The following is a 27,905-nucleotide window of genomic DNA, read 5'->3' as shown; positions in this document are numbered from 1 at the left end:
ACTTTACATAGAGTATAAACAAGCTTAATAAAAGCAACTTCAAAATAACCCAGTAATATTCTGAATCATTTCAACAAACTGAGCAAGTCCAGTGATGAAAAGGACAAGGACACAGGATGAGATGAAGTGATAAATATGGATTCTACAAAAAAAAGATATCCAAATGCTGAAAGACTTTCTTTGCAATACATTGTACCTTGATGATGTCCAGACCAGGCTGAGGATACTCTAGGACTGGAAGTTGTTCATCTATATTCATTAGTCCAATCTCATCTGGATCAGCTCCCTGACTCACTAGATAAACCACTTCCTGTAGCAAGCCTGTGCCTGCATAAACCAAACAATGAAAGAGAACAGATTGCATTACAGTTCTTATCTAAACAGAAGCATATGAAGGGAGACCTAGACATACAAATAATGATAACTTTTGTCCTTACAAGTCTGCTCTGAACTCAGTGTATAGCTACTGTTTTCATGTAGTATGTCTGCTCCCTTTGTTTTGTTCTTTTAACACGTGAATATCTCCTTTCACATAGAATATCTGAGGTTTATCTTTGGTAGTAACTTAAATATGACTATGTTTTTGTTTCCCGGTCCTTTTACCTGACTTGGAAAAGTATTTTTCCTGAACTGGAAAGCATTTTATATATACTGAGTCTTACCCTATGAATGTTAGTTATGTAAATACTACTATCTCACTTTTAGAAATTAAAAAAAAATGAAGCTGACAGAGGTCATCCAAGTTCATTATAGTGACCAAGTTGCATTATAGTGACCATACCGGGAAACAGCCACAGTGTCCTCTATTCTAAACTGTAGGCAGTTCTACTGTTACATACTTATTTGAGTCTATTTATACTTCCATTTTATGGATTGGATAAACCACTGACCACATCAATGTGTAGTGAGTTAGTCATAAGCTTTAGAAGCCCTAATTATGTACCTTTCTCCAGTCTGAAGACACTTAAAAAGCAACCAATAAATAATATAGCCTTAATGACTGCACATTGGAAAGTTAAAAGGTATTCCAAACGTAAGTTTGAACAGGGAAACTATTTCAACTGATTTCACCTTCAGGCAGGTACGACTGGAAAGCCGGAAACACTCTAAACAGACTAACAGAATTCAGAGATATTCACCAGGGCCTTAAAAAGAGAAAAGCATGGGCTTTTGGTGAGATGGAGAAACAGAATGAGACAAGATCAAGTTGATCTAACAGTCAAGGGACCCCATGGTTTAAAAAGACAAGTCATGTGGATGTGGGAAATCCTGGATACTGTGACAGACTTACCAATTCTTTAACAATTTTGAGTAGTAAGGAAAACTAAACCAGGATTTATTCTCTTGTTACCTAAAGGACCAAATAACCCAAACCTATCTGCTTCATGACCTTGGAAAAACTAGCTGCAAATTTAGAAATCATGCCTTTTGGTCCCATTTATGTTGAAAATAATTTGCAAGTTGCAAGTAATTTGTAAATTCATTAAGTAATTCATGTTAGATATTATGACTGTACACATGAACAAAGATACATGAACAAAGCACAAATTCCTGTATGTTCTTCCAACAAAAAGAAAATTGTTGTATCATTATTCATATTATTATTTTTTTTTAAATCTGTGCTAGGAGTAAGAAAAAAAAGTTTCACATACTGTAGAGGCTGGTTAGAGTGAACACAGTCTGGATGAAATATGAAAGCACACACCTCTCTAAAAATTGCTTTGGAAAATAAGTACTTCAAGACTTCTGTTTCCTGACTGATTGGTGAGTAAATTAAAATTGCTTGAAAAAAAATAAACTTTTACATTATCATCACCCAGAGACAGCTGTCACAGACTTAATACACACTTGCCTTTGAGGCTGTCCACTCTGCATTTTTAAGTCCAAGCACATATTTTATGTATTAAAATTAAGATACATAGGGTACTTCAGTATCAGTCCTTGTGACTCTGAATAAGCACAACCCTTGTTCTCATTAAATATTTATTCTGACAGAAGACATCCTGGTTCTCTGTAATTTATTTCTGTATTTCTAATTCTGCTTGAAAAAAAAAAAAAGCTATTACAGCAACCTTGTTCCATGAAAGGAAAAGGAATAACTGTGTAGGGATAAACTCCAACACCAGGACTTTCTAAGTCTCAATCTATCTCCTCTTAGCTGCTCTCTAGACAAAAAGACACCATTTCCACTGTGCCTCTGAATACAGGATGGATGCTGGGTTGAGGCAGGACTATGCTGAAAAATTCAGGAAAGCAGCATGTTCCCTCACAGCTCTTCACCAAGTCAACCAGGTAACTAGGAGGTAAAGGCTGAGAAGAACATTCCCCATGGCCTTACCTAGTTCTGCTCAGACCTGTGGCCATGTACTAGACTTGCCTTGTTTGCCAGCAAGATCCACGAAGCACTGGAGAGATAGGAAAAGACCTACTAAATGTCTTATAATCCACATAGTTTGTAGGAGGAATGGGGAAGAAGGTTTCTGATTTGGAGGAAAATGAGCCTCTGGAAGCTCAGAAGTCTTCACTGTTTTCATCTAAATGTGCTTCCATCAAAAATAATTATTCATTAAGAGTAATGCTGGGCACATGGCAGACAAAATAATCTTGATCTTAAGACAGTACTTTGAATCTATGAACCTCAGTGCTAATAATAAGTATTCATACACACATACACATAAACTACTATAGCTACGCATGATTCTATGATTCAGTAGGATGCTGCACATACTCTAGTATCCTATTCTAATTCATATAGTGATAAATATTTCTGCAAACTCTTCTACAACAGGGAGGACTGTAAACTGATAGCATAGATACTTGGCTTCTGGCCAGCCAGCAGGTTAGTTTCTCCTCCCTACAGATGCATTATGATCTCTGATCCTGAATTCTCCCACCCATGAACTCTGTGCTAGTTTTCGCTTTTGACACCAAATATATTAGCCTGATTTTCTTCCACATTAGTACTCAATTTATCCTGCTTATGATTTTTATACCATAAAAATCATTTTATATCATGTCTTAATGCCAATCAAAAGCAGTGATTTAACTTTTGAGAACTCTGATTTTTTTGTACTTGTCCTCCTTTTCATTTATCCTCACCACATACACAAGCCTCATGTACAAAATTATCAACCTGATTTCCTCCATGTAAAAAAAAAAAAAAAAAAACTTGTTTAAAAAGAAAAAATAACTAGAAACATTTATATAAAATTATATATATACAACCTCTTCACATCTCTATTAGGATTAAGAACAACTCAGATCGCAATTACAGATACCAACAAAGCTGAACATTCGTTTGCTTTAGAAATGTTGGCTTAGCCTAGCAAGAGACAAATGGCAGCCCAAATTCCAGACCTAAATCCTAGGGCAGGATTTTCTACTCCATTTTCTAGATGCCCGAGCCTACACTGGGGCTAGCAAAGTTTATTAAATTTGCCACTGTGGAAGGTGAATGTGAGTCTTCTGTTGTTGCCCCTGACTTCCCATCTGGGTATAAAGTATATAGAAATTGTCTGTTTAAACCAACTGACATAAACTGATGTCTGTGAAGTATGAGAACTGCCATTTTATGGGGTTGGACCTAGAGTAAATTGCTGAAAATTAGGTTTTCAAAAGAAATTATGTGAATTGGGTATTAAAGCTGATTTAATCCCTCTGATAATCCCTGTTTATCACAAAACCTGGGCAGATTGAAATGTTACAGAAAATTTCTTAGTAAAAGGGGCAATAATGACACTTGTTGGAGAGAAGAGGAAAGCTAAAGAAAATTAAAGAAAATAAAATAAAGGAAGCTAAAGAGAAAAAAAAAAAAAAGTGCAGAGCTTACCTTTATACTCTCCAGATTTCTGGCCTGGCTGCCAACCATGATGCATTGTCACTTGAGGGCTCCTCACTTTTTAAGTGAAATTAAAGGAGCAGGTCACTAAGTGGAAAAGCTATCATTGATGTATATAAAGCCAAAGTTTTTTCTTGGAGCCAATCAGGGGATCTTGTGAATTCTCTAGTATTTTTCATCACCTTCTCCTTGTGTTTATGAATGCATGCACTTGTACTTGCATGCCTCACCTGGCATGGTACAGAAAGAGTGAACAGTCACAGACAAACAGGATAAATCTGTCAGCCTTTGGGCTTGAGGCACCAGATGCAACATTCATAAGTACCCAGTGATTCTATCCTGCCTTCTTCTAACTGTTGCAAATCCACATTTCATCCTAGAAGAAGAATACTGTCCCTGCTAACTCCAAGGTCATATTGCCAAAACAGAACTCATTAATGCCTATCCAATTTCAACTAAAATGAACCTAATCAGCAGAGGAACTTCAAAGTGCTGTACCCAAGAAACACTCTTCCCTGACAAGCTTTTTCGTTATGTCTATACAATGCCACAGGAGAAGCAGTGTTCCAATTTATCATATAATATCTGGAAAGAGATGGGATGGGAAAACAGCAATAATAAGCTACTGCCAGAACCTGCAGGTTTTTAAGAGATCCTTTTAAGTTACCTATGAAACTACATTTCTACTCTGTATAAGGGCATGTACAAAAGAAACTGTACATCACACCAGTTTGAAACTGTGCTAGTTGGGCTGTGCTGTCCTTTGCAGCCTAATGATATACAGAATCAGGACTCACTAAGAATCCTTCCACCCCACAAACACCCCTACAGAAACCCCTGCAATGAATGGGAACCCTCTTGCAAGGCCAGTGCCTCAGCAACACTAGCAAGGTTAGTTCACAACCATAATGTCTCTGCTTATCAGTAAGTCTAACTGCTCCAGCAGCAACCAGACAGCATAGCAAGATAACCAGGACTTTGAAACACCTCCCAGTTATTCCTTTCTGTTTCTATATGTTATTTTCAACATCAAATACAGCCTCTGTAAGAAAGAGCATTATTTTTTTGCACAGATGTTCTCTGGCTCCTCTAAGTACCTTCTGGTCACTGGCACACTCACATGCAGCTATTGCACCTCACAGATTTCTTCCAAGTGAAGTGGCAGACACAAAGACGGATGCCTCCAGTGAAATTTTCCTTCCCTCCATTGTTTCTATTGTAGTTTATTTTAGTTTTCTCCCCCCCACTAACATGGGACAAGCCTGCAACTCAAAGATGTGAAGGTCTTTTGTATATTCTTTCTATTCATCCCTTGTAAGGAAAGTCATACTGAAAAACATAATAAATACTAATGCTAATATTAACAATTTTGTAGTACTCCCAATTGGTTGCACCTCATTTGATCTACCAGTGCTTGATCAAGTTTCAACAAATACAATGTAACAGACCCATTATGACTCATATGTGGATTTTTTTATAGCATTGGTAGACATAGAGTGCTCATTAAAAATGAGGGCTGCAAAGCTGTTACAGATTGGTCTAGCAAGTGCTGTAAAACAATTCTCCCACACAATTATAATTGCCTGCAAGCTCATTCCCCTTTCACTAATTTCAGTGTACATCTGCAGGTAAGTATGGCAAATTCATCTTTGTCCTATAGCAGGGGAGGGAAAATCAAATTTTTCCATTAGAGGAAAATGAATAAAAACCATAAAAACAAACCATAAAAATCTCTCTTCTTCAAGTCCATATGTCCTTGTTCTCCTACACCTTGGAATTCCAACTGTCCTAAGAACACGGATTTTTATTTTTATCACTTAAGGTTTTAATAATAAAAATTATATGTAGACCTTGATATTCCAATTCTTCTGTTCCTAGATGAGACTCATGATTCAGAATGAAGGCTGAAATTATGATGTTTATATTGCCAATATTTTTGACTGCCTCATTATGGTGCTGATTTTCAGAAGGAACTGAATACTTATGCTGAGATTAATGTCCCCTTTACTTGGCCTAAATGACTCTAAATTCAGTATTCACTTGTCCAAGGAATCTGTGGAACATGAGGAAACTGAATCCAGATCCCGAAACTGATAGCAACAGCTTAAACATATTTGGATTTAAAACAAATGTTAACTGTATGATTTCCAATAACATTCAGTAAGTAGGGTCTTAGCTTTTTGGACTTATTAATCAGTTTAGTTTTCATTTAAGCTAATGGCTTTTAAAAACAGAACTAATAGGCTAAACTCTACTTGTCTTTCGCTAGACTTATATCAGAAAATACAGAACTGGGTCCATAAGGTCTGAGCTGTATTTTGAATATACAGCACCAGAGGCTGTAAACTGTATTCTATAAAAAGTGTATTCTATTTGGAGCTAAGAGGTACTTTTGTTTGGTTAAAAAAAAAGCTATTGCTGAACTGTTTACACACATCTATTATCCTTAGAAGCATTACTACTGTGGGAATAGAAATGTTGTTTTTGCAGAGTTACATTGTTTAGAAGGAGGGAATGTTGTACTGAGATATGCTTACAGTGATAAGAAAGTTTAGCAGGCGACCTTGTAAAATGCAGACAATCAGACTCCTTAGGACAATTAGGTGAAAATCATGGTGTCAAGTCAAGTCAGATAAGTGAAGAAACATTACCACTTCAAGCAGTAAAAATGTCAAAAGAAATTTGAAATTTAACAGGCCGGCGACTGAAGGCCATGCATTGTTTGTGAAGCATCAGATAGATTGTGAATCTGGATTACCCACTCAGTGGGGAAACAGGGGAGGGTCCTGCCATCAAAAGGTATATAAACTGTGTTTTGGAACTAGTAGATGCGCTCTCTCCTGCTTGTGGGGTGCCCGCCATTGCAATCGCGAATAAATTACTACTTCACTGAGATCCTCGCCTGAGCCTAAGTTACTGGCTACGGAGTGTTTCTCACACTACCATGTATAAGACCATATCCTAAAATAACAATAAACAGTTACAAAACAGTGTTATTTTCAGTTCATGCAGTAGCACTATTTTTAAAAGATGGCCCAAGTCCTAATGCTCCCTTACGTTAGGGCACTAACTACTCAAGCAAGTGTGGGATGAGAAATGCAGAATGAATCAAGGTGCATCCCAGACCAGGCACCAACTGTAAAGGCTTCACCATTGCCAAAAGCAAGGCAGATGATGCAGTGTGTTCCACTCCTAACAACAGCAACAGGAACAGCTCAGAAAAAGGCTTCCTTACACTAGTAACTGAAACATGCCAGGGCCTGTTCTCTGGGAGGACATGCTGGGCAGCCAAACTCGCATTCATAGAGATGAATTTCCCAAAACAAGACAGCCCCATCCGTAGCTTCCTGGAACCGTTCCCCGGCTCCAGCTACTTCCCACCCCATGCTAGGGAGCCTGCAGTCTGGGAAAGGGCAAACTGCACCAGGGAACAGGCTAGCAACAAAGCTATGTTGATGACAGCCTGCCCCTGGTGGACCCTGTCTTCAGTTTACCAGTGTAGACATGGAGAGCAGAAAACTAGATTGTCTATGTTCACTACTTTAGACTTCATAAAACCAGAAGAAAAACAGCTTGGGTCACAAGCTCCCTAAAATCTCTATCCAACCTGTTATAAATGAAGTCTCAACTAATCTGAATTTAGTAATATTTATAAAAGAAATATTTATAAAAAGTATAAAAGGCAAGTAAACAGCGCTGGGTATGCAGGGAGTCTACGCTCCACCAACACGCACACAGGAGCATCAAACATTCTAAATATATAGAACATTGATTTTACTTACTAAACCCGAATATGCCTATACAATAAGAAAAGGTAACGAACAATCCTTTAAATTCCATGACTTAACAGTCTCCATTTTCCATTCCTTTTGAACAATAAGTCTTGCTTTAAGTTGTCAAGCAACTCGGTCTTCGGGCCTTATGTATCCTATTCTTCCTGGATCGACAAAAAACGTATCAGTCTCCTTTTCGAGGCCAATAGGGCCTGGGTCAAAAGGCACGTTCAGGTCAACAGGGGGCATAACAGCAAAAGCCTTCGATGGCTGTAGCAGCAGAGGGGCCGATGGCGTAGCAGTCGGATCAGTAAAGGAGCCCGCAGCTCCCTCACTGTCTGGTAAACCACACGTTTGTGATTGTGGCCCCACATAGCTCTTCAAGGCCTCAGAGATTGCTCGACAGGTGCTGAGCAATCCCACTGCAACCTTGTCGCTTTTAGTTGCAGAGTCCCACACCTTGACCTCAGTTTGGTCCCATATTTCAGGAGCATAAACTGTCTGATTGTTAATAAGGACAATAAGCTGAAAGGTTACCAGGACAGTCTTTGTTCCTAAGGATGTATTTCCCCATAATGCGCAACTGCTTACCAGCGAGGGGCAGTTGTGTGCGCGGGTCCGCTTCTCTCAGCTTGAGCTTCTTTCCAGCTCTGGTGCACCTAATTTCCAGCAACTTTCAGTACGAGCTTCGTTGAGCGGTTTGCTGACTGGCCGAACCCATCTTCATGAGGTGATCAGTGTGCCTGTTCCCGTCCTGGTCTCTGTCCTGCTTGCTTGTTCATTTTCATTCCTTCATTCCTTCTTTCTATTTCATAATTGATGACATAACTTCATCAAGTTTCCTTTTTTCTTTTTTTTTTTATCTTGAGGGCAGGCTCCCCTCTTATACCCTTTTATACCCTTCTCCCCACAGCAGTCCTTTTCAAAAAACAACTTTTCATTGGTCAAACAACTTTGCAAATAACAGCAACAGCAAACACCCAGAAACTTCCATGCCTTAACGGCTGGAGAATAAGCAACCCGAGACTGCATGGAGTCTCCTGAATCACCCTTCTTTGTTCCCTCTAAACTCTTTTACATTCCTGATGGCCTCATCGTTAAGAGTCTGATGTTACCATCAACCACGGGGCTTTCCGACCCCCATGGCCACACTCCCAAACCTCCCCCTTCTTTATTAATACTAACCATTTTCTCAACACGAATTACCACTCCATATATAACACAAACCATGGTTATGCCAATCCACTCTAACAGGCTGTAGACCACAAGGCAAAGGCCTCTTGCTGGGGACAGTTGGGGCAAAAAAATATTTCTCTATCCCTCTCAAACAAGCCATAATATCCTCTCAGCCTCTGAACTACAGCACGGAGTAGGTGCATACTACCAGCACTACAAACCAAGAGACAGGTCCAGATCCACAGATTGTTTTTTATCCCTAGATTTTGAGTAACAAGACAACACTGGTTTGTCTCTTTGCCTTTTGAATGATGAGTCAGGATTTATGCTCTGTAGCTTGTTCCCACATCCATGATTTTATCGTACCTAGGTGTTCCAGAATTTGTTACAGGTTCTTTACTGACAGCTGATACTGGTTGGTAGCTGAGAGGGGCGAAGGACTTTACTCATGGCCGTTCTCTTTAGGCCTTAGCTGGTCTGGTAAAATATGTCCCTGTCCATGGATGCTCCTGATGTCAGTACCAGATGACATCACCAATGGAGTAGCTTGTGTGAAGTTGTTCCAATTCACGTGAAACCACATCAGCTAAATTAACTTAAGGAGTTTATCTTTTTGGCATAAACTCACCAACCTAATTCTCCTTGAGACAAATGACAAATGAGAATGCATTCACACAAAATGCTCTGCAGACAGTTCTTTAAGACAAACAGCAGCCTAAGGACACTAAAACCCTGCACTACTGCAGATGCTTTTAAAAGAGGTTGTCTACCCATATCCTTAATTAATCCTCTCTTCCTGTTTCCACTCACCAAATAAAATATGCTGCCATGGCATAAGATAGCACAACACCCACCTCGTTAAAACAAAAAGAAAAAAAAAAATTATGGTATAACATCTCTGGAAGGAATATTACATGTTGGGAACATGGAAATAACATCTAGATCAATTAAAGCTGCGGTCTTGCTTGGTGCCTTACTATCTGACAGACAGAATTACATCCCTCTTTGCCCTTTCCACACTTATTCAAGGTTGACTAGGCCTGAAGTAAACCTAGTCCATTCAGTTGTCACCTTCTTTCCCTGGACTTCTCTCTGAACATCCTACTTTGGGCATCCTCATGACACAATTCAGAGAAAAGAGCCCTTTCGTAACTGCAATGTGAGCACAGGATCATGCAGTCATGACAAAGGGTAGGCCACCAGGAAAGTAATTCATGGAGGAAAGACTGCTTTTATTGCTTTAATTTTATGCTACTGGGCAGATTCTGTCTCAAACATCTGGAAATTATCTGGCAAACTTTGTACATATAAACTATCAATGATAATTCTTCACAATGATGTGCCAATGGTGTACTACTAGACTTTCAAATCCTACTTTATCCCTGGAGCATACATAAGATACATGCAGTTACCTCAGTCTAACCTCAACTGTATCCCAACCCCTGCTTTCTCTGCAGTCCCACTCCCACAGTCTTTTAAGGCCTACATGAAAAAGATGACCGAACTGCAGCACTCATTACCCCAGCAAGAGCTCAACTTAATCTCCAGCAAAAAGTTCCCCCATGGCATCGAATTCACCTCCATTTTTACACAGGTGACACAACACTGTACCAAGGATAAGGCAGAAAAGAACACTGCTGTAACGACAAGTCATTGTTTGTTTGTTTTTTAAATCACCCTGAAGGACTTCATCATGTTAATGGGAAGTCTTTAATTACCCTTAGCGCCACTGTTTTCTAGGACAACTATATCACTTTGTCTTGTACTACAATGTTGTAATACAGACTGCAGCTAAATGCAGTGAAGGCAGGAGACAACAGGGCTTCTGTATCAGAAACTTGTGTTGAGGTTGTTCTCATACCATTAGTGGTGAACCTGTTTCACTTCCCCTATGGTAAACATATCGTGGAGGATGCCTGTCACCACTTGAAGTGCTTTGGTTGGCATTCAGACTTGTGTTGTTGTCATGGTTTAACCCCGCCGGCAGCTAAACACCACAGAGCTGTTCGCTCACTCTCCCCCCTCCCTCTCTGGGATGGGGGAGAGAAACAGGAAAGCGAAGCCCGTGAGTTGAGATAAAGATAGTTTATTAAGAGGAAAATAATAATAATAATAATAATAATAATAATAATAATAATAATAATAATAATAATAATAATAATAATAATAATAATAACAACAATGTGTACAAACAAGTGATGCACAATGCAATTGCTCACCACCTGCTGACCGATGCCCAGCCCAACCCCGAGCAGTCCGGCCCCCTCCCCCGGCTAGCCACCCCTATATATTGTTTAGCATGACGTCAGATGGTATGGAATACCCCTTTGGCTAGTTTGGGTCACCTGTCCTGGGTCTGTCCCCTCCCAGATCCTGCTGCACCCCCAGCCTGTCCATTGGCAGGACAGAGCAAGAAGCTGAGACGTCCTTGGCTTGGTGTAAACAATTAAAACATCGGAGTGTTATCAGCACTCTTCTCATCTTCAGCCAAAACATAGCATTCTACCAGCTACTAGGAAAAAATTAACTCTCTCTTAACTGAAACCAGGACAGTTGTGAACAGAAATGCAATTCTATGCCTCGGTTTCAATCCCTTCCAGGAAAATTGTTGGACAAAGCTTGTCTACACATTAATGTATATTTGCATATATTAGGTGGTTAAATCACAAGAAGGATAAAGATCTAATCGGGAGTACAAAAGGGGATCTTCCAATCTATCACCATGGGTTTTCTCAGTATTGCTGCAAAATCCTTGAAGAGAGCACACTATTTCTGATAGGAAGTGCTGCTGATCCAACAGAAGCACTCACATTGATCATTATTAATGTGCACTTCAACTACATATGCATAAAGCAATCCAATTTTAGCAATGCCTGTAGCAGTTCTGTGCTACTCTGGCAACCCTGATCAGCAGTAAATAGGCTTTTAACTGGATAGTTAACCTGGGTTTATGATTGCCTTGCATCAGCAGGACATTGCAAAAGCAGCCACTGTACTAGCAAATCTGTACTGCTGTGTGTATCTTCTGAACATGTGTCTCATCTCACCTGCTTCACATTTGTCTCATTTTGTTGGCTTGGATGAATTTATTACTCACATATTTGGACACAGTGAAGGGCTAATTCCGCACCCTTGTCTGTATCCCATATGGTGATCTAATGTTATTACACATTATACAGAACTTGCAGCCTTATATAGGATGATGGCCTTCACATCCTGCACTATAAATGGTGGGTGGGTAAAAGCACATGAAATTAGCTTGCATTTTTTTAAATTATAGATGTACTTTGGCATTTAGTAATAAAAACCTCTCGGTAGTTGGTTCTCCACTGCTCCTCCTTTCACTTTATATCCTCTGCTATCTCAGCCACTGCCTCAGACTTAGCTAGCTAAACATTTCTTACACACTTTCTGCCTCTGATATGCTTCCTTTCTGCCATTTCTCAGTACCATGCATTTTCCTCGCAATGGGTCTCATAAGCCTATAGTCTCATCTGACCAAAATGTTATAAATGAATGTTTCCAAATGTTTCCTCTGACATGCCATGTGTGTCTGTGCACATATAGAGCAAAACATTCTTCTTGCTACTGAATCTGCAATGTGTTACAGGATTAACATATAACATAAATGGTTTATTTGGTCTGTATCAGTTTGTAAAGGACTTTGGTATAGAGAACCCTAATTATTTCAGCTCTTAAGCCACATCTCTCCAGATTCTCCAAAGTGTTACTGAAATTTTGCATGGGCTGAAAGTGATTAGATGCTGGGTGCTTCATGTTATTAATCCTTTGTTTGCTGCTCCCTTCCACCAAGCTAAAAAACAAAAACATTCCCATATAAAGGTATTATTATGTGCTCAGCTCTAATTCCTAGATGCTTGATTCAAATTTAGAGCTATAATTTGCTAGTTTATCTACAAAAATATAGATGGTAGATGATACCTTTTCTCTAAGAGAATTTCTAGTCATTATACATTAAACAAATTCTGTCAGAGATGAAATACATCCATATGCCTTCAATGGAAAATGCAGACAAAATGCTTAAATAACTTGTCCAAGATCAGAGTATCTGTAGCAAAGAAATCATACCAAATGTCCAGCGTACAAAAACTTGCATCACTTCTGAAGCAGCACTGATGGGACAATGCAGGCAGTAGTTTCTTCTCTCCGATATAGGGTGTTCAGTTTAGTAGGAATTTAAAGAAGAAATAAGTCGTTTAATAAAAGACTGCATAATAAGAATGAAGAATCACATGTGCTTAATCTAATTCAGTCTAATGTTCAAGCATTTTGCTTTACTGCATTAACATCTTCACTATGAAAGATGAACATTAACATGAAATGAGAATGAGTTGGGTTTAGCTGATTTACATAATTTTCTAATTCTTTAGTCTTTGAGGTCATATCATCTATCTAACCCAGTCAATACTGATTTCACATATGGGGAGAAGGTGAGCAGGCTGAGGAGCATTAGGGATTCGGAGAAGGAGGTCAGCTGGTGGGATCACTCTCTTACCATCCCTGAGACAGAAGTGACAGCAAAAGAAATTAAGGATCTCCTACTCTCTGACCACCATGCAGTAGAAGGGGACTTATGAGATGGGGAAATGGAAGCAGGTTTCTGTTCTGGGTGGCTGGTGAACCCCTCTCCGCTACCTCACCTTCCCAGGTGCTTTTACTCTACAAGGTATTAGGACAGGCAAATGATGATGTGGATGAAGGTCAATCCAGGTTAGAGGGATCACCTAGGGCAAGTCAGCCTACCCCCAGTATCATGACCACCTCTGTCACAAGAAAAAGAAAGGTTGTTGTCATAGGTGACAACAACCCCCTTATGAGGGGAACAGACGGCCCCATATGCCAACTGGACCCGACCCATAGGGAAGTCTGCTGCCTCCCCAGGGCCTGCGTAAGAGACATTACTGGAAAATGCTAGGCTGGTATGGCCCTCTGATTACTATCCATTATAGTTTTTTTCATGTCAGCAACGAGAAGTTTTTTCATGTAGCAAAAAGAAGACCAAGGACAATCATAAGGGACTTAGGGCCTTGAGGCAATTAGTTAAAGGATCAGGCACACAGCTAGTGTTTTCTTCTATCCCTCCAGTACCAGAGAGCAAGATTAAAAGGATTAGGCAGACCTAATATGTAGATCCACGGCTGGTGTCACCATCAGAATTTGGGGAGTTTTTGATCATGTGATAGTCTGCATAACACCAGGCCTGCTGGTGCCTGACAGGACACACCCTGCTAAGAGGGTGAAAAGGATGTTTACTCAACAGTCAGCAGGGCTGAGCTTAAACTAGTTTTGAAAGGGGAAATGGACAAAAACAGGCTTCTGGTGATAAACTACAGTACAGCTTAAACAAAACAAAGTGTGGGGTACAGTGAAGCACATTTGAAATAATTCTACACAAATGCACGCAGATAGAAGCCTTGGCTCTGTCCCAAACCTGGTGGGAAGTCATGTGACTGGTGTGTTACAACAGACAGTTACAGGCTCTTCAGACAGGACAGGCAGGGCAGAAGAGGCAGGGGGCTGGCACTATATGTAATGGAGGGCTGGGCTGTACAGAGCTTGCCATTGGTGATGACAACATAGTTGAGAGCCTCAGGGTAAGAATTAAGGGACAAAAAAGTAAGGCAGATGTCACTGTGGAAGTCTACTACAGACCACCCTGCCAGGATGACAACACTGATGAATTATTCTTTAATGACACCTCTAGATCAGCCACCCTTGTCCTTATGAGTGACTTTAACTTGGCAGATATTAGCTGGGAATACTGCACAGCTGATACAAACATCCAGGAGATTCCTAAAACACCCTGATGATAACTTCTTGGCACAGGTACTAAGGGAGCCAACCAGGAAAGGTGTCCTCCTTGATTTGTTGCTTATAAAAAGAGAGGGTCTCATGGGTGAAGAGGCTGTCTTGGCTGTAGTGACCATGAAGTAGTTGAGTTTAAAATCTTTGGTGATAGGAAGAAAACTGCCATGAAAACTTGAACCCTGGACATGGGAAGAGCAGACTTCAGGCTCTGCATGGAACTAGTTAGTAACATCCCACAGGCAACTGCTTTTGAAACTATTGAGATCCACCAATGATGGTCACTTTCTAAGTACAACTCCTTGAGAGCACAGGAACAGACAATTCCAAAATATCAAAGTCAAGTAGGTGGGGCACAAGACTGGCTTGGCCTAGCAGGGATCTTTTTCTAGAGCTTAGGCAGAAAAAAGAAAGTGTATGGCCACTGGAAACAAGGTCAGGAGACATGGGAGGACTACAGGGATGCTGCTTGCATTGTAGAGAAAAAATTCACACAGCCAAAGCTCAGAGTTGAAGTTGGCCAGTATCGTGGAGGACAATAAAAAGAGCTTTTTAAAATATGTTAACAGTAAAAGGAGGAGCAGAGATAACATTGGTCTATTACTTGATAAAAATGGTCACCTCACAAACAGGGACATAGACAAGGCAGAGACATTTAATGTCTTCTTCACTTCTGTCTCCGGTACCAATGATGGTAGTGTAATACACAATAAATGTTTGTTCATTGTCTTTTGTATTATAAAAACAAGGAGTTCTGTTTGAGGAACGGGAGTTGTGAAAACTCCCTGCTGAAGTAAGGAGCTGTATAATGCTTTGCTAGACACTATGAAAATTCTTTTGCTTAATGTAACAAAATAGAGAACCCCCTCCCCTTCTCTCCTTCTGCATCTCAGTAGCCTCTTTTGTTAAAAAAACACTGCTGCAAAGTTCATGTAACCATCTCCTGATAAGTTGTTAAACTAGTGTATCAACATCTTGCCTTCCTGTCTCACGCTGGGCCAACATGACCAAATAAAGAAGTTGAGCCACAACGCGGAGGAAGACTACGGCCTTCATCTTCACGACCACCAGAGGGACAGAGACGACCCCCTAGCAACAGTGCGCGCAGTCGCAGAATATACCAGGATGTGCTGCGTAATCCCAGAATTACCAAGATATAAAAAAGGACCCTGGCGGGGGTGAGGTGCGCACCGTTGGTGGAGCCGAGACTCCCCGGCCGCCCAGCGCTGTTTTGCTTGCTGTTGCTTACTCAATAAATTCCTTTCTATTATTAATGCAATGCTCTCTGAAAATTAATTAAGGGGGCAACTTATAACAGTAGGACCACGATTGCAGGAATGATAAACTCCCAACGAGCCCCAATCTTGTGCAGGATCTGCTGCTCCAGCTGGATGCATGCAAGTTTTCTTCCTCTTCCCTGAGTCTTCTTTCACAAAGCAAGTCACTTGAGTTTTGCACTACTTCACAGTAGGGAAGCAATTATGCTAGAGACCCAGAAATACCTAACAGGTATTAGGTAACTAGAGAATTCTTCCTCTTCTGAACCACTTGTTCTTTCTCTAGTAAGACCTCTTCACTGTCTTGATAAATGACTCATGAGAGAAAAATGAGAAAAACACTGCTAGCTAGATAACAAAAACAAGTTTTCCTAATGACAGATCTTTCCTCACCACCTTTAGTTCCTGCTTTATGCATGTAAGGACATATTCAATTCTACTCCCACTGAAATCAAGTCAAACGCATCAGTGGCAAACATCTCATTGTCTTCAATTCCTTGTTATTTGACATTTTTATTTATCATTTCTTTGCCTAGTAATAGTTAGGATTGAGTCAATACCAGATGATATTTTGAGCTATACATAAATAAAACAAAAGATAATCCCATTTCAAAAGGGTTTTCAAAGCACAGGAACCCAATGGCCCTGACCCCTACAAATAATTGTTTATAGGTCTTGCTTTCCTGTACCTGGGTGGTCCTCAATGGAGTGCACTTAAGAAGCAGTGTATTTACTCTTTTAATTGTTGGAAAGAATAAGGCTTCAGTCACCAAAAACCAAGAGCATGAAATCAAATTCAAATGTACCCTATATATCAGTCCCTATGACAGCTCACAGAACACTTCTCCATCACACAGTGCAGTTTGCTGACTCCTTTTTGTTTGTGCAAGAAGTCCATTCTTTCTGACTAGCTGAAGTAGAACTGAAGCACACTCATACCACATTAAAAAGGTTGGATATCTGAGTTTTACAAATTACTTAAGATAGGGAGAAACTGAAAAAATGACAGGATTGGAAAAGAGAAAAAGTTAAGTACCACCATTCTTACTTCCAAAATATTAACTTGTTCATGAAACTAACAGGTATGGTATCGTTGTAAATCACAGGGAAGAGCTTGTAAGCATGCATAATATTGCCTCACAAAACAGAGGACAAAGGAAAAAAAAAATCCCAAATGTATTTTGTGTAAAAAATCTCTCAATTTTTAAGCCAACCTCATGATTTCTCAAGGCATGTCTCTGGGCCAGTAACACTTGAATTCACTCTTAAAAGATAAACCAATTAAAAACAAATTGATTAAACTCAAGTGACCAAAATCCTGCATAGAGAATAGGACTATAAATCCAGAATAGCAGAATATGGCTATTCTGCAAGATAAGAAACTGTTGTCAAAAAAATGTAACAACAAAACTCTTCCCAAGAGTTCCTTATGAGAACACTGGAAATTAAGCCAAATCAATCAACTTAACACACAAAACATCCATGTGGATGCCCTTGTTCCCTGAGGAGCCCTACTCCAACAGCATAAGGCTTTCTTAAACCTGCTATTAACCAGGGTAAACCTCTGCTACCCACTGCAGCTGACACATCGCTGTCTGACAGCTCTCAGCCCAGAAACTCCCACAGACTGGGCATATCCTTTCAGCCTGATTCTCGTCTTGTTTTTGTCTGCACAAATCAGGACTGTCAGCAGTGTTGGCCCTGTGTATGTCTGGGTCAGTGTGAAGAATCTGATTCCTTGTGCCCATGCTTATCAGTCTGCCACACCATGCAGGGGCAACTGGAACGCATACCTCACAGGTACCTCAAAAAAGTACAGCTTACCAAGCCACATCTGGGATATGCTAATGGGATATGCTAAGAGGACACAAACACGCTGATTCCCTGACATAATACAATCACTGCAGCTTTGTGCAGACCTGCCACCTACTCACTGATTGCTATGTCAGGTCAGTGCAGATACATTAGCTAGTGAGCTAGATGTCCACAGAGTGCAGGACACCCCTACAAGCACAGCTCACGTGCAGCTATGTAAACTTAGCCAAGCGATAATGCTCTTTATATTGAAGGGTATTATTATGCAGTACAGTAACGTTCAAAGGCCTGAAACAGAAACCAGCCTTGCTAGTTAAGTGTAACGTCCCTGCCAAGAAATCACATAATCTGAGGACAACAAGAAGGATGGGATTGGAGAAGACAATGCACAATTTCCACAGTCATTTGGTATAACTTTTACAGTATATTTACTACAGACATTTTTCCCCTGTATTTTATAATACAGTCCCACAGACAATTGAAACTGATCAGAAGGTGAAGGGGAAGAAACAACTGCCTAGAAATAAGAAGTCCTTGAATAAATTTCACAGTCAAAGAAAAGCACATGCATCTCAATCCCCAGTGGCTCAAGCCTCCTTTTGCCTGAAGCACTCCCTTTGCGTGAGTGCTGAGTCTGATACAAATAATATTCTAGATGTTGATGAACAGAAGTCTGTTGATTTTAAGAGGATAATCAGACAAGCAAAGGAAAGTGAGGATTACACTGAAACTTCTATGTCTGGTTCACAACCCAGAAGCTTCTTCCACTGCTCTAACTGTCTAAGGATCAAAGAACTGTTTTCCTTACAACAAAAGAAGAAACACGAGGTACATGCAAGGAATAACAGATTACAGTACAAGGGAAATGGAAGAATGTAGACAGAGCCCCAGGACATGGCAGGGAAAGGGGACGGACAGAACAATAAACAAAGCTCCTTCCAGCCAGGGAGGGAGGATGGGAGGGATACCACTGTCCCAGCAAGAGGTGTTAGATTCAGGAGCACTGGAAATAGAAGAAGATAAGAGACTGGCATGCTTGCAGTGGGAGAGGTATACACAACAGGAGGAGGCACAAAACCCATGATGCATGCAATGCGCTTTTATCAGCAGGCACAACAGGAAGCAAGACTTTTTTCTGTACGTACAGAATCTTTTATGCAAATAAAATAATGGCAAGCTCAAACAAACCTTCTCCAGTTCATTTCATACAAGACTGAAGTGTTAAGAAAGAATTTGAAAGATGAGAACTCAATGAATGTACACACAGGAAAACTGTCCTTGAACTGATGTGCAAATTTACTGTTGGTACTTCATTAAGCCTAAGGCCTAAAGTCAGCCATCATATTCCCTACAAGCTATTGGGTAGTTACTGAAATCCGATGCTGCAAGAAAAATCCAAAATGTTGTCTATAAAAAGACAGGCCTACAGACAGCTGAAGGCCATATCCAGCACTCCATTTCACAGTGAACAACAGGTCAGAGAGCAAGAGTTCTCATAAACTGACTGGACTTAAAGCTGATATTTGCCCAGCAACTGACATTTTCCCACACAGAAGTCCAGAACATTATTTGGCAAAATAATTGAAATTGGAGAGACAGCTCTGCTATTAATGTAAATAGCTCACTTTAACAAATTAACAGTTTTGCAAAAAGGTATTAATTTGTGGGCTTTGACCCAGGAATATTAAATGCACACTGATGCAGAACAGGTACAAGAGGGTATTAAGAAAGCTTGCCACTGCACATCAGTTATGATTAAAGCAAACAGAAAGATCTACAGCCAAGGGTTAGCATCATAAGCCACAGCAAAATACGTAAGTGAACCTGGAGTCAGTACTATACTTTAGGTGCTGAATTAATTCCACTGAAATCGTTGACCTTAGCAGACAGATAGTCTAACTCTTGGCATGGTGACTGGGGAAATAGCATGGAAGAATTTGCTTGTTCATTAATTCTGCAGTTTATTACGTTCATAAAGAATTCCAATTTCCAACTAGGGTACAAAACCCCCACAGTATGAGAGGGTTCCAGGAAAGTTATTACAGAGGTAGAACGTGCTTCTTCCCTAACACTGCATCTTACCTGTGAACCAAACTGTTGTGTGGGCTCCAATTACTTAATGCTATATGGAATAGTATTACTATACACTTGTAGTTACCATAAATCTCATTGCACCCTGCTTGCCGAGGCGAACGGCTCCGGGGCAGAAGCATTCTGCAGTAGAGCGGGAGATCGGACAGGCAGGGCTAATTTATCCGGCACCGAGCCCGCTCGAGAGAGCCACCAGGACCCGGCAGCCCTCGCGAGGGAGGTGAATGAGGCGAGAATGGGGCGTAGGCGGAGCCAGCAGCGCCCCCTCCCCGGCTGTTCAAAAGCTGCCCCTAGGCAGTGCGGCGACCAGGACGGGCAAACAGGGCGTGGCACGTCAGAAGGGAGCGGCACAGCAGCTAGCGCGGCACTTCGCGCAGGAAGGGCAGACCGTTCCCCCCTGCCCATACGAACACCTCCTCTAACAGTGGTCTACCACTAGCTCAGCTGCAATGGTGTACACCAGGCACAGCGCTCTCTTCAAGTCTGTACACACCCAGACTGACTGCCCGCTCAAAAATGCAGCAGTTCAGGTCTCCCGGTGCAGGAAGTGCCTGAGCCTGTTGCTACCACCTGCGGGGGGCAGAGAGACTGTGTGCGTGAGGTGCGAGCAGGTGGACGACCTGGTTCGCCTCGTGGCAGAACTCAAGGAGGAGGTCAAGAGGTTGAGGGATACCAGGGAGTGTGAGCGGGAGATAGACTTGTGGAGCAACTCCCTGCATGGCCTGAAGGACAGGTGCCAGGCTGAGACACCCCAAATGGGGGTTGACCCCCTGCCCTGTTGCTGTTGGGCAGAGGGAGGGGACCTAGGAGTTGAGGAGGACTGGAAACAGGTCCCTGCTCGACATCGCAGGCGATGCACCCCCCCACACTGGCCCTACCTTCCCAGGTGCCCTTACACAACAGGTTTGAGGCCCTGGAGCTTGAGAGACCAGTAGCTGAGGAAGAGGTACAAAGTCTACCCAGGAGGATGCCTAGGGTGAGGAAGTTGACTCCACACCTCAGGACTGCCTCCACCAAGAAAGGCAGAAGGGTTATTGTTGTGGGCAACTCCCTTCTCAGGGGAACAGAGGAACCTATTTGTCAGCCTGACCCTACCCATAGGGAAGTCTGCTGCCTCCCTGGGGCCAGGGTCAGGGGCATTGCCAGAAAGCTTCCCAACCTGGTTTGCCCCTCTGGCTATTATCCTCTTTTAATAGTCCAGGCTAGCAGTGATGACATTGAAGAGAGAAGCCTGAAGATCATCAAACGGGACTTTAGGGGACTGGGACAGCTAGTGGATGGAGCGGGAGTACAGGTGGTGTTTTCGTCAATCCCTATGGTGGCAGGGAGGGGTACAGAGAGGACACGGAAAGTCCACCTGATAAACACATGGCTCAGAGGCTGGTGCCAACACAGAAATTTTGGTTATTTCGACCATGGGGCGCTTTACTCAGCACCCAGCCTGATGGCCACAGATGGGTCCCTATCTCTAAGGGAAAAACGCATCCTAGGCCAAGAGCTGGTGGGGCTCATTGAGGGGTCTTAAGCATACTGGCGTATGCTTCATTGGGTTAAAAACTGGCTGGGTAGCCAGGCCCAAAGAGTCATGGTGAATGGAGTCAAATCCAGTTGGAGGCCAGTCACTAGTGACGTTCCCCAGGGCTCAGTCCTCTTTAATATCTTTATCGATGATCTGGATGAGGGGATCAAGTGCACCCTCAGTAAGTTTGCAGATGACACCAAGTTAGGTGCGTGTGTCAATCTGCTCGAGGTTAGGAAGGCTCTGCAGGAGGATCTGGATAGGCTGGACCGATGGGTTGAGGCCAACTGTATGAAGTTCAACAAGGCCAAGTGTCGGGTCCTGCACCTGGGGCACAATAACCCCAAGCAGCACTACAGGCTGGGACATGAGTGGTTGGAAAGCTGCCAGGCGGAGAAGGACCTAGGAGTAATGGTGGATAGTCAGCTGAAAATGAGCCAGCAGTGTGCTCAGGTGGCCAAGAAGGCCAACAGCATCCTGGCTTGCATAAGAAACAGTGTGGCCAGTAGGGCTAGGGAAGTGATTGTCCCTCTGTACTTGGCTCTGGTGAGGCTGCACCTCGGGTACTGTGTTCAGTTTTGGGCCCCTCGCTACAAGAAGGACATGGAGGTGCTCAAGCGAGTCCAGAGAAGGGCAAGAAGCTGGTGAGGGGTCTGGAGAACAAGTCCTACAAGGAGCGGCTGAGGGAGCTGGGATTGTTCAGCCTGGAGAAAAGGAGGCTCAGGGGTGACCTTATCGCTCTTTATAAGTACATTAAAGGAGGCTGTAGTGAGGTGGGGGTTGGTCTGTTCTCCCACGTGCCTAGCAACAGGATGAGGGGGAACAGGCTAAAGTTTGGATATTAGGAAGAACTTTACTGAGAGGGTTGTGAGGCATTGGAATGGGCTGCCCAGGGAAATGGTGGAGTCACCATCCCTGCAGGTCTTTAAAAGACGTTTAGATGTTGACCTTAACAATATGGTTTAGTGGAGGACTTGTTAGTATTAAGTCAGAGGTTGTACTCGATGATCTTGAGGTCTCTTCCAACCTAGACAATTCTGTGATTCTGCTCAGCCTGCCCATTTTACACTACAAACTTGCATGAAAGATGAAATGATCTTGGTCTTTGACTTGATCAATGACTTGATCTTTTCAACAGAGCAGAAGCCCACCTGATTTTAAATTATGTACCATGACAAAAAGGGTTTCTGTAATTAGTCCTAATAATATACATACATAAAAGCATACATGCACACTGACATATTTACATATCTGTTTAAATGAGTCTCTGGGTTTTAGGCACAAACTCATCCTAGTCCAGCAGCTACCAAAGTTGTTACCATTGATTGGATGCAGGAGTTAGGATTAAAGATGTAAGGAGTATCATTATTTAAGCATCTATCAGTGGAAATCACATTAAAGCAGAGTCATCTTCCATTAGGCTTTACTCCCAGTAAGGCCACTGGTACATTCAGTTTTCAACCATTAATGGACCAGCCTTTTCCTGGATCGCTCCCAATTTGTAAATATCCATAACTATTTCCAAGCAATGTCTCCATCTCATGTTTAGAGAAGAAGCATCACCTAGTGCAGAGCATGTCTTCAAAATGGCATACATACTTCTACATCAGTCACTAGGAATACTGAAGCAGTTGTGATACCCCCACCTCCCGGAAACACAGACCGTAAGCCACTTGTGTATTTTCTTTGCCAGATAAACCAACACATGGTCAAAAGCTACTGATGGAGCCTTCTGATACTAAAATATGGTACAGGTCTCAGTAGGAGCTAGAAACACTTGCCTCTCACATCTAGCAGAAGGGCTTGTTTGTATATTTCTTCCACAATTTGTACAGATGGAAAGGTGGTGAAACAATGAACATGATTTCCTTTCATAAAAGTTTTCCATTAGACCTATCTGAAATTAGTGTATTTTTCTCTTCCTAAATTTCTGTTGTTGAAAATACTCTTGAAATTTTGTTCAAATGTAGTTTATTAACAGAAACTAGGAAACTAGGTCCCAAGCATGTTTTACATCTGAAGATTCCCCAAGAATGCCAAGGTATTTCATCCCTGTTAACTACATTTTGTGCACAAAACACGTTTTGTAAAACTACTTTTTTCCATTATGAGAATTCTGATCAGCTCCAGTTAACAGAAAAATCTGTCAATGCTGCTGAGAGACAGGAGGATGAAGCTGTAGTTAAGGTAATGGAGAAGAGCATGTGGTTCTGGATTCAATTTCTGGCTTTGATGTAGACTTCCTCTGTGACCTTGGGTAAATCAATGGAAACCATATTCAGGTTGTCTAATTTCTAGTGAAAGGCCTGTCCCTAGTTAGCAGACCCTTTCACAGTTGATTCAGAAACCCTAAATAAGGCACCAAGCCATAAGCCAGGTAGGATCAGTGGACAAAGCAAGTTCCAAGGGTTTCAGAAGACCTCAGGCCACCCAAAGGTGGTCTGTTGTCTCCTGGAGCTTGCAGACATTATGACTGTGTTTTAAAGTCTATTGCCGTGACAAGAACAGACTCAAGACCCATCCTAAATATAATCTGTCCTAGCAAGTAAAATACTACGGCACCTATTTTATTGTGAGGTGAGGCTGCCCCTCCAGTTCCTCCACACAACCCTGTACCTCCAGCTTTGGTGGTCCAGTTCTGCATCTCCCTTTTTGTCAGCTTTCACACTGTTAGTAAACCCTCCTATAGTAAAGCACCACCACTAGCTTTGTTAAGTGAGCAGTTACTTGTCACTGACCTTAGCTGGGGCTATGAGAGACCTATATTCACAAAATAATAGCAAATTACATATGATTATGCAAGTTGGCTTTCCATGGCCAACTGTATAGCCACCAAAACTAAACTATTCCCAGGTGACGTATTAACAGCTATTTTGTGCCTGGCTGCTAGAAACTAAGGTTAGGTGAGGATATTTAGCAATCTGTCAGTGCAAGGCTGGGGTGCTGTACTAACAGAGGTGCCCAGATTCACAAAAATAAAACCTTAAAACTGAAATAATTAAATTGTGTGCTTCCTGTATGCTATATAAGTCTTTACAAGAACAATAAGAATGCAGCTGCCTGGTCCTAATCCTAGCATTCTCGGGGCCATTTGCCAGCTTACAAACTAGCCCTATCCTCCCTAATACATGCATTTGTCAAGCTCTAGGTTGTCTTTAATAGCATAATTTTTAACTAAATGTTAAAATATATATATATATATATATATATATATATTTAAAACTCCTTGAGAAATGGCGTCACAACAGATGCTGCTTTTTTGAAAATGTATTTGTGCAGACTGAGGAGAAAGAGCAAAGAACCCTTAATACAGCGAAATAAGAGCTAGTCAGTAAGCTGTGATACTGAAACATTTCACAAGGGCAATTACAGAGCTAATATCTGTGATCTCCACTGGACTTTGAATTTTCTAGAAAGCGATCATCCTGTTACCTGGAAAGAACCTCACTCCAGAAAGGGCTTCCGCAAGAATCCTTTGTGTTTGCTGCTGGTTTGCTTGGCCGCCTCGCCGAGCTACCATACTGCCGTCTCCGTGCGGTCAGCACCGCATCCCCCCGCGCCACTTTTAGGCGTTTCTGCACAGGAATCCCGGAGCTGGCAGCAGACACCCCGGCGGCGTAAGGCCGTGCCGGCGGCAGCGCAGAGTGCCCGGGCACACGTCCCCGGGGGACTGCCGCCCGCCTACCTGACTTAGGATAGGTGACGATCCAGACGTCGCTGTCCCTCACCGGGAAGTTAGCGATCTCCTCCATCTTCCCCCGGCAGAAGGGCGGCAGCCGCACCCCATTGTATTCGAAGTACTTGCTCTCGAACTCCCCCGGCGTGCTGGGGGTCTCGGCCTCACTCTCCGCCATCCTCGGCCTAGCCGACGGAGAGGGAAGAGACCGGAGGGGGGGGAGGGGGGAGGTGCGGGAGCGCCCGGTTGCAGCGGGTGAAGCGAGGATCAGCCTCGGACCCCCAACACGCCTCCGCCCGCGCGCCCGCCCGGCGAAGAGGGAGCGCGCGCGGTGATGTCATGCGCGGCGCCGCCAACAGCCGCCAAACGCCTGTGGGTGAGCACCCAGGCGCTGCTGTTCAGGGTATTTAAGGCCTGCTGGCACCTGACAGAAAAGTATGAAAGGTCTACCCATCGGTTAAACTCTATATTAAAGAAATCAGGATAATTTTAGCTGTTTCGTCTGTTATAGATGAAAAGCCAGCAGTTCAATACACTTAGGCCTCTGTTAGTTCCAGGAAGGTTAGAAAAGAATTTTTATTTGCTTCTTTTAATGGTTGTTTGGCTGTGTGTATGCTTCTAAAGTGATATTAAAGTATAACATTCTTTGAAAGTTTCAAATACAAGGTGTCTACAATAAATATAAACTTCAAAAAAAAAAAAAAAACAACAACACATAAACAGGAAATTTGGGGAGGAGGGGGCAATTGCATAAACAAATGCAGTTCTGAGGGAGTAAAATATAGCTAACTTCAGGTTAATGTATTAAATTGTGAAGAACGACCAGATGGAAGTTGTCAAACTGTCCCTACTACAACCTCAGCAACCTCAAGGAAAACAACAATACAAACAGCTCAGAGCAGTAACAACTTTGAGCCTTTACAGTTCTATCTGTTATTTAGTAGAAATCAGTATCTTTACTGTAGTTTACTTGTTCTTGGTCCACTACTAAACTACAGGCATTAAAACTGTAGTTGGAACAGGTAGGAAGAGTTCACCAAAAGCTACTATATATATATATATTAATATATATATCTCCCTTGAATGAAAATAATTTGTAGAAGTGGGTCAGCTTAATATGTATATATATACACACACATATACACTTAGAGCAATTCACCCTGGAGTGTTTTGACTAGTAAGAACTGCTGTAGAAGTTGAGAATACGTGTTTAAATCCCTGTGATGCCAGGGTTAGTTTTGAACCTGTTCCTTCAAGATACCAAAGTCAAAATTCTCTCTAGAAATCTAGAAGAACTTTTGCAGCTTAAATAAAGAAATACATATTTCTGAAAGGTGGGTTAACAAGATTGGAGAATCCAAGGATCTGTGTGGTTGGCATTCTATATTTCAAGATAATATTGTGAACTTAGAAATGACTGGTATTCTGGGGCTGGTGCTTCTTATTTTCTTCCCATTGGTGTTTCAAGAGGTCTGTTTTCTTTTTATTCTTCCATTGCTTAAAAAAAAATAAAAATAAAAAAATAGTTCAAAGCTGCGATTTTCTATGGGAAGCTGAATTGTGGGGTTTTCTAGATAACCATCAAGACAAGATTTGTTAATGTTTTCTGATGCTTAAAATCATTAAATTGTATCAGTGATAACTTCAAACCACAACAAAATAGACAAAGACTTGAATTCTAGTCTCAGCTGCTATTTATTGATTTAATTTTGCTTCTAGAATTCCTAACTTAGCCCTCAGGTGTGCACACAGACCTTGCTGCGTATATCATGAGGAGGGAGCCATCCTGACAATAGGAAAACTCTATTTCTATTTTCCTTTTAAGTTAATAGGAGTTGTCCAAACGTGTCTTGGGTTGGAATTTCTTTATATAGGGAAAAAAGCCAGGCAGACATTAGCACAAGGGGTACAGTAATAATTGGAGCATCCTTCTAGCAGTGAATGCTTTCATTTACCTTCTGTTTTGAATGAAAGAGCAGTTGGAGCCCAATGGAGATGAGAAATTGGCTGTCATGGATTAACTGTCCTTGGAAAGATCAGGTATGGTGAATCCTAATATAAGCACATTGGACCTATAGTGCACCAATTGCACAGCTGATGTATGCATGTGAATATTCAACATACTGGATTTGCTGCAGGTATACAGATCACCTGCCCAGCACTTACCAAGGTCTGATGTATGAGATGTGCACCATACTTGCTGGGAATTCAGACTGCTGGACTACAGGATGTTTGAAAGACTGTTACTAGAAGCCACTGGACCACCCTCTGTATAAAACTTGGATAAGACTCGGAAAAGGAGATCCTAGAAGAAAAAATGAAATATTGACTTTGGGGAAAAGTTTTCATTTTAAGATCAGTGGAAGCAGGATTCAAGCCTGGAAACAGATTAACTGTTCCTATGCTGTTTAGGTATGTCTGTATTTTTGTATTCTGTCACTACAAAAAGCACTTCTATAACCTTTGTGCTCCTGAAGAGTTAGATGTCCTTGTCTTTGCTACCAGATTTGCCTGCTTATCAGATGAAGCTATGGTAAAGAACATTCCTGTCTTGAGATGTGTATGTGTACTGTTGCAGACACAAATAGTTCTTTCAAAAATCTATCTGATGAAAAGATAAACTTGGCAATGTTCTGCCTTACCTTTTTATTAAAGCATTGTAATAGCAACCTGCATCAGGGTTGGAGAGACAAGCTTATTCAGAAGGAAAGGGTTCAGAGGAAGCTAGACCACTCCCACATGTTGAGGTGCCAACTACTGTTTAGTTTTAGACCTGAAACCTATAAATGCTATCACAAGCATGTGATGTTTATAATACCTTGCTTTCTGAGAGATGTTTGCTTGTTCAGGGAATACACATGAACTTCCAGTAATGTTTCTTACAGTCCCAGCCCATATCTGAGTGAGAGCAATG

General features: G+C 41.7%; 1 protein-coding gene across 1 annotated transcript in view; it reads right to left on the bottom strand.

Annotated features, from left to right (window-relative positions):
• Positions 1-25,297, bottom strand: part of SULT4A1 (sulfotransferase family 4A member 1) — a 37,361-nt gene extending 12,064 nt beyond the window's left edge. The window contains 2 exon segments of the mRNA XM_032181460.1: positions 197-327; positions 25,001-25,297. Of these exon segments, the coding sequence (XP_032037351.1) occupies positions 197-327; positions 25,001-25,169 (300 nt within the window). The 5' untranslated portion in view covers positions 25,170-25,297.
• Between the last annotated feature and the right edge of the window lie 2,608 nt (positions 25,298-27,905).

This window comes from Aythya fuligula, chromosome 1, assembly GCF_009819795.1.
Source record: "Aythya fuligula isolate bAytFul2 chromosome 1, bAytFul2.pri, whole genome shotgun sequence".
In the NCBI taxonomy this organism is placed as follows: Eukaryota; Metazoa; Chordata; class Aves; order Anseriformes; family Anatidae; genus Aythya; species Aythya fuligula.
The sequence above is the reverse complement of the archived record's forward strand: the minus strand, read 5'-3'. Positions and strand labels throughout refer to the sequence as shown.